The 7,174-nt window shown below is 43.9% G+C and overlaps 1 protein-coding gene across 4 annotated transcripts in view; it reads left to right on the plus strand.

The window, feature by feature from the left end:
- UPF2 (UPF2 regulator of nonsense mediated mRNA decay) overlaps window positions 1-5,615 on the plus strand; it is a 51,787-nt gene extending 46,172 nt beyond the window's left edge. For 2 of the 4 annotated variants that reach the window (XM_065743724.1, XM_065743727.1), the window contains 2 exons: window positions 390-510; window positions 4,665-5,615. In XM_065743724.1, the coding sequence (XP_065599796.1) occupies window positions 390-510; window positions 4,665-4,674 (131 nt within the window). In that variant the 3' untranslated portion in view covers window positions 4,675-5,615. Of the gene's footprint in view, window positions 1-389; window positions 515-4,664 lie in introns of those variants that run through there. The other 2 variants (XM_065743726.1, XM_065743728.1) reach the window with 1 other exon arrangement.
- The last annotated feature ends 1,559 nt before the right edge of the window (window positions 5,616-7,174 follow it).

Here is a 7,174-nt window from a genome sequence, read left to right on the forward strand (position 1 = left end):
GTCCAACTGTTACTGTTTCAGGGCACTTCTATGGTACGGCTTCTCAGAGTGCTGTGAACCTTTAACCCTGCTTACTGCTACAGGCAGTGGCTGATATTTTTGGAAAGAAATGGTCATAGCTCCCTTCTGGAGCACCTGTAATGAGAGCCACTGCTGGCAGTTCCTTCTGCAGGAACATCTGGAAGTGCAGGCTCACCCTGTGGGGTACTGTGGGTTTGTCTGCAGTGTTTTACATTTAAAAAGTGTAGAACAGCCTGAGAAATGTTAACCCTAAATCACAGCAAAGTGTAAATAAGATACCTTTTCTTACTAAGTGCACTAATATGAAGTCCTCTTTAATAAGATGTATAGAAAATGTGTTTAACTTTTCTTTCCATATGCAATTTCAGAGATGTTGCAGTCTCTGGCGCAGCGTCCAGCTCCGGCAAACACGAATCGTGAGCGGCGGCCTCGTTACCAGCATCCAAAGGGAGCACCTAATGCAGATCTAATCTTTAAAACTGGTGGGAGGTAGGACAGTCTTCTTCTTAAATGTTTTAATTCTGGTTCTGGGCAAGTAATTACCTCCATAATCGAGACAGATAATGATCTGCATAATGCAAGCAGATCTGTTGGTTGCTTCCTTCCTAAAGCATCCTGTTAAAATCCTAAATAGCGTTTTGTGCTTCTGACATAGTGTCTGTGAGTACATCCTTGGCAGAGGCTGGGAAGGCAGAGGGTTGTTTTTCAGTTATGGAGTGCCTATTAGAGTCGAGCTTCTCGTTACAGGGGGAAAAGATTCAAGGCTACTTCCCCAGTGAGATGGGGAAGAAGATGCTCAGTGATATCGAGAGATTCTTATCGTGGCTTCTTAATTTGGTGACCTGGAGTTCTCTGTCCAGTATTTGATAGCTTGCAGCCTGTGTCAGGAGTGCTCTGAAGTTACTCCTTAAATGTAGCAGCAAGCCCAGCAGATGTTGATAGTTGAACAGTTTTTGTGTAGTTCTTTTCAAAGCTTTTTTTTCCAAAAGTTTAGGGAAAACATAATATAGGGTTTTACCCTAAACTAGGTCACACGGTGTCCTGAGAACAGATTGATCAGTGTTTGCTTGTTCAGATATCTGTGCCATGTGCTCACAGTTCTGATAAAATTTTGTCTTATGTAATTTGCTCTTTGTTCCCTTTAATCTATAAGCAGCTTAGAGCAGAGACCAGGAAGTTAGCTTTAGTGGGCAGACTTTGTTTGCAGCACAGTGCAACGTTCAGGCTTGCAGTCGTGCATCAGTTGAGCCACCTTAGCCTGTAGAAAGAAAACTTCTGAATTCACAGCAAAGGGTATTTAAGCAGAGCTTTGTTTATTGAAGACTGAGTCTGCCTGTCTTACCACCATACTACATGTTTTGCATCTCCTATAATTTGAAGAGCTTCTGACTTAAGGGATATTTTCAGGATTGTCTTCTGACTTTGTAGGGCGGATTGCAGTGTTCCTGCTCAGGCTGCCCTCACATTCTAGGCAGCAGATTACCCCCACCAGCCTCTGTGTGGACACTGGAGTGTGTTTTCCTATTTGTTGAGGGCAAAATTTTCATGCTGAGCAATTAATGTTAGTATCTGCTGGAAAAAGAGTTCACTACAGGTTCACTTACACCATGAGTGAGCTGGTTTGGCTTGGTTTTTTGTGTACTAATAATACATCAGTTGTTTTCTTGCAATATAACTATATTTGCTGAAAATAATGGTGTCTGTTCCTTTCTTTGAGAGAGGAAATTCAGAATGTAAAGTTGTGTGAGGATAGGGAAGGTCTGATCAAGTAAATCTCATAGATTCCATTGTAGAACACACTCTGACATTCTGGAAGTTAATGGCAAGATGAGGACTTCCTTGTGTTTTGATTGGCTAACAGCAGAACATTCAGTTTGGTGTTTTAGCTAAACGTACCCCTAAGGAGCAGCATCTCACACCTCTTTCAGAAAGATGGATCCAAATCTTTGTCATAACAGTTGACTCAGAAACTAACACAGGTACCAGAGTTCTCTCGTATGTTTTTTTCCCTGCACAGCTGGACCTGATTTTGCAGGTAACCCTGCTTGCTCAGCAGGCCAAGTGACTTCCAGTTTTCTGTGATTCTGCCCTGACATAAATAAATGATCAAGATAATTCTGACCAATTCACTGCAACTCCCCCCACACTCATCTGCAGCCCTTTCACCTGCGATAACACTGCAGTAAATGGGACAGTGAGTGAACAGCAGTGACTGTAATGCATCACACAAATGAGAAAAATCTTTTTGTAATGTTTACTGTCGTTTGTTAACCACCTGTTTCTGTGGTGAAATAAACACAGCAAGCTGTTCTGCTTTTGCCACATCTCTTGTTCTGTGTGTGCTGAACGCTGCATCAGAAATCGCAGCTTAATGCTGTTTGTTTGTAATTGCCTGCTTCTGTAACCTCAAGCATTAGGACTTATTAATCCTACAAGGAGAGGATTCGTGACTCATTTTGGGACTCAGACATGTTGGGCTGACTGACCTTAAAGGTAATTCATTGTGACTCCAATTAAAAGTGGAATTCCTTGATTTGCTTCAGCAGAACTCAGCAGGCAATGCTTGAGATGTCTTCACTCTTGCCTCCAGTTCTGTAGCACCGAAAGAACTCTGGTTATCCAACTGTCACACTTACACTCTAAATTTACCAAAACATTTGTGTGTGATATTATCAGGAAAATGCTCTTTTTAGTGAAGTGAGGGGCTGCTCTCTGATTTTCTTACATGTAAAGAGCACTGAGATCCATTAAAGGCCCAGCTCATAAAAGGAGAAACAAATAACCACACTTTATGATTTTCTGTAAGGCATAAGCTTCCAAGACAGGAAAAAGAGAATTACACTGACAGGAGTCTGTGGAAAAAAAACAAAAACACGTGGTAGAGTCGAGCCTGGTCTTAAAAATAAACAAAACAGTGATTTCCAAAGCTACTACTGTTCTGGAAGTGCAGCAAAGGATGGAGGACCCGTCGTTGTCAAGAGGCCCACTGGGATGCGTGTGTAAGCTGACAAACTAAATCATAGTTAATTGATAATTTCAGCTCTACAGTTTGCATCTGACTCTCATTTCCCTTTAATAAAGAAGCATGAAGGTAATAGCAGGATGCTAGGATTTTATTAGCCAAATATTCTCATAATAATATTTTGTTAATGCTGAAAAATCTGAGTACAGCTAATGAGGAAAAATGTGAATTTAACCTCATGATTTCCTGTTTCAGCTGTTGGACAAGAGTACTTCTTATATCACCCTCTGTATAACTGTTGTACTGACCAGTGGTATTTTTGAAGCTTTCCATTCACTTATTAATGAAACGTCAGAAGCCACGGGCAGCATAAATTGCATTGCTCTTACCCCATGTAACAGATTCCTCCTCACTTCCCAGTGTGTACTGAGCTATAACGTTGCTGAGCATGTTTACAAGTCCCAGGTAAAACCCTGCATCTTTGTGCCATATGACTTACGTGGCCAGAACCGACACGCAGCACGGCTGAGGGGGTGACTCAGGTGGTCATATAAATTAAAGGCATTCAGGACAGGGAGGCAGAGGAGGTGGTTGTAAGAATTTGCCTTTGCGATCGCAGTTGAAGTAGCTTTTAGTAACAGCTGTACAAAGTTTGGTCTTGCCAAATATATGTTTGGTTTTGTGAACAAAAGGGGTCATATTTTTTTGGCATTACTTGCAAAATTATATAGCAAGTGCTTTTGTCTATAAAAAAACAATATTTTTCACCACCACTGACTTTAGTTGTTCTGTGCTGTTTACTAGTTTGGGGAGAAATGTCATGTGAAATACCTGCACTTGGAAGTAGTGCTGCTGCTGTGATTTCTACCAGCAGCATCCTGCCCTGCCCCTTTGGAACACAGCAACTCACTGTGCTTAAAGCACGAGGATACTGAATGACTGAAGTACTGAATGCCAAAACAGTGGAATATATAACAGTACTGAACCACTGTGGAAGCTTTTTCTGTTAAACAAACGTGGAAGGGTGCTGTGTCTTTTAAGATTTCCAGTTGCAGCTAGCTTTAGACTAACTTAGTGTTCAACAAAACTTGAGGTTTGTGCAGTAACATGAAGATATGGCCTGATCTGTTTCCATTGTGAAAGACTTGAGTGCGTGGCAGTGCAGCTTCCTTGTGGGTGTAAGTGTTGTCCAGTCTTTACCCCATTTTGCACTACAGAATTGTAATTTATAGTCTGGAACTCAGCAGAAAAACACTTCAGCACAGATCTGTTACTGCATCTGAGGCAGTGAGGCTAGGTTGGCATTACTGCTGTGTTTCTTTGGTCTTAACTGTGTCACGTTCCTGCAAATGGATGCAGTTTCTCCATGTGTATTTCATCTCAGCCAGTTCACACGTGAGCCGTGCGCTGCAGCAACTGAGCACTGTGTCTGGGGGGTAGCTCAGCTCTCCTTGTTCTGGACAGTTTTGGATCAATCAGATGGTGTGGGGGACTTGTTTTCCTGATGCGGATGTCTTTTAAAACGTGTACAGATAATAGAAATACGTAACTTCAATATGCAGAGGCTGCAGGCATGTCGGAGCCACCCTCAGTGCTCTGCAGTGTTTGCTGATGGGGATAGTAGCGGATGTTGCACATTAAACTCTTCTTTTTTTTGTCTGTGTGTGCTTTCTTTTCTTAGGAGACGTTGATCCAGCAGCAAGTGTCATTTCATTAGGTCCTGTATCTCTGATGTTGTGGATAGTGGAGTCCTCCAGCAATTAAGTGAGAGCAGTGGACACATCTCAGCATGTCAGTCTAGAGCGTTTGGAATGGAAACCTGGGCCAGGCTGGGGCCGCGGGGCAGAAGCAGCCTCCTCTCTTCCCCCCAAAACCCACACAGAACACGTGGAAGCTTCCAGTCATGGCCTGCCAAAAACCAAACCAAACCAAGCTTTTTGCAATGGGAACCACGTGAGGGTTAATCTTCTCATAGGAGCCAGAAGACAATGAATGAAATGGTGAACTTGACCAGTGAGCAGCTCTGTAAGAACTGTGATCAACATGAAGCTCAGGTGGATGGCACTGGAATGGGAAAGGTCTCGATGGCTCAGTGTGAGGGGAAAACAAGGTTCTGTGCTTGATGCAAACTGTATTCTCATTGTGTTGGAAGGATATTCTTTGGGGGCTGCGACTCTACAGCTGAAAAATGTAGAGCCAACAGTGAAATGCAAAAGAAAACCCTGACGTGGGAGAGCTTATTATCGAACATCAGATACTCCTCGCAAAGTCTCTCGTTAAGGAGTGACCTTTTGCTGCCAGACAAGCAGGAAAGATGGGATGGGGAGTGGGGAGGGGTGAAAAACTTAGGAGCCAAGGAGGTGAAATGTTTGTTAAGGTTTAAAATAGGATGCAAAGTTGATTAACACGGGGTGTTGACTCATACTGCTTAGAACAGCCTGACACCAGCCTAAGGACAGGGATATAGTGGAGCCCATTGTATGTACCATTGAAAACCAAAACGTGCCAGTCAGCGTAACAGGGAGGGTGAGGAGTGGGTCTGATATTCTGTTGATCTTCACGGGTTGGTAAAGCCTCTGTGTCTATTGAAACAAACAAATGAAAAAGTTTAAAAAAAAAAAAAAAAAGATAAGTCTGGAAACAAGTAGGGTTTTTATTTTTTTCTAAGTAGAAGTGAGGTTTCTTGGTCTGTTTCTGACAATCTGTTATTTATTAGCATAGGTTTTTGTTTGCTTTCAGGTAGGAGTAGTCAGTTCAGTTAAGGAGCTCACCTGTATGTTAATCCTCATTCTTTTTTCTAGCTCTTTTGGAGTTCTTTTTACCACTGTTTTTGGTTTCTGCATGTAGGAAGGGAGACTTGTACAATTGTACCATTTCATAAAGAAATGCCGCCCGATCTTCACCAGCTTCAGAAATCTGACCTTTGCCAATGCTGCAATAAAGTGTTGTAATTTAGAGCTGGTGTCTGTCTCTTTACATTGACATATTTTAGACACGAACCTTCTTAAATAACATCCTTCAGTCATACAGTGGAGTGAGGAAGTCAGAAACGCGGCGCTGAGTGTGAAGGAGCGGACGTACGGCTGTGCTGGCACGCGGCCTGACAGCGTTCAGGGCTTGGGAAGCCCTGGGATGAGTGGGACACATCTCCCCTGCAGACCTCAGGATGCTGTCACACAGCTTCCAGCGTGCGGAGCATCCCCTCAAGTTTTCAGAGCATCCTATGGAGACGTCCCTCTGAACTCCTGTTGCGCTCAGATCTCATTTCTGAGGCAGGCAGCGACACTGAGTGCGTGCAGTCACCCAACAGATCTCTGCAAAACTGTTTCCAGTGCCAGTTGTCTGTGCACCCGAGGTTTGTGAGGTGCCCTACCAGGAGGAATGCTCTGTGGTAATACCATGGCTCTGCTTCGAGTCCAGGATGGAAACAGCAAGCTTTTATGAATCCCATTGGTAACTCCGCTCCTTCAAAGGAGCCTGAAGTTCTGCAGCAAAACGATCGTATCCGTTATCGCATCTCTGAGTTGTGCTTCCTTGATGACCGATGCCTACTTGTTCCTCACCGTTCGAATCGGAGCCTTAATTTGCTGAGCTTGACTTCCTTTTCTTCCCTTGCTGCTGAACTCAATGGATTCCGTGTTTCCCTGGAGCATTCTGTGCCTTTCCCAAAGCCGTGGATTGCAGCAGCCCACGTTTGGTTGTTCAGTTTCAGTCAGTGACTCTGAACAAAGCACAGCTCACGCGGTGGTGGCTGTGTGTGTTTACAGCAGCCTACCTGTGCAGCCTGCTGCAGGGAGCTGCTCTGCAGGGCGGTTGAACTCAGTGATCTCTGGAGGTCCCTTCCAACCCCTCCAATTCTGTAATTTAACCTGGTAGGGTAGGGCAGCGCCTGGAGCTGCTGGACGCTGTTCTTATTCCACCTTGCCGTGCTGTAATGGGATAAAATGGGGAGGAAAACGAATAATTAAGAAAGGAATAAATGTATTTTTATTATGAATTGCTGAGGTGTTACGCAGGTGAAATTACCATATACAGCCGTGCAGGGTAATTGGATGTATATCAAGGCTTAGAAAATGACTTCTGCATTGTGAAGACTGGCTGCTGTGCTTGAGTTTTCATTGTCTCCTTTTGCAGCCAGCAGTGACTGTGCACTGAGCAGGAGCCCGGCCGAGGCGCTCCGCAGTTCTGCTG

This window comes from Cyrtonyx montezumae, unplaced genomic scaffold (assembly GCF_038088225.1).
Source record: "Cyrtonyx montezumae isolate F1298 unplaced genomic scaffold, pur_monq_1.0 scaffold_3, whole genome shotgun sequence".
Lineage (NCBI taxonomy): Eukaryota > Metazoa > Chordata > Aves > Galliformes > Odontophoridae > Cyrtonyx > Cyrtonyx montezumae.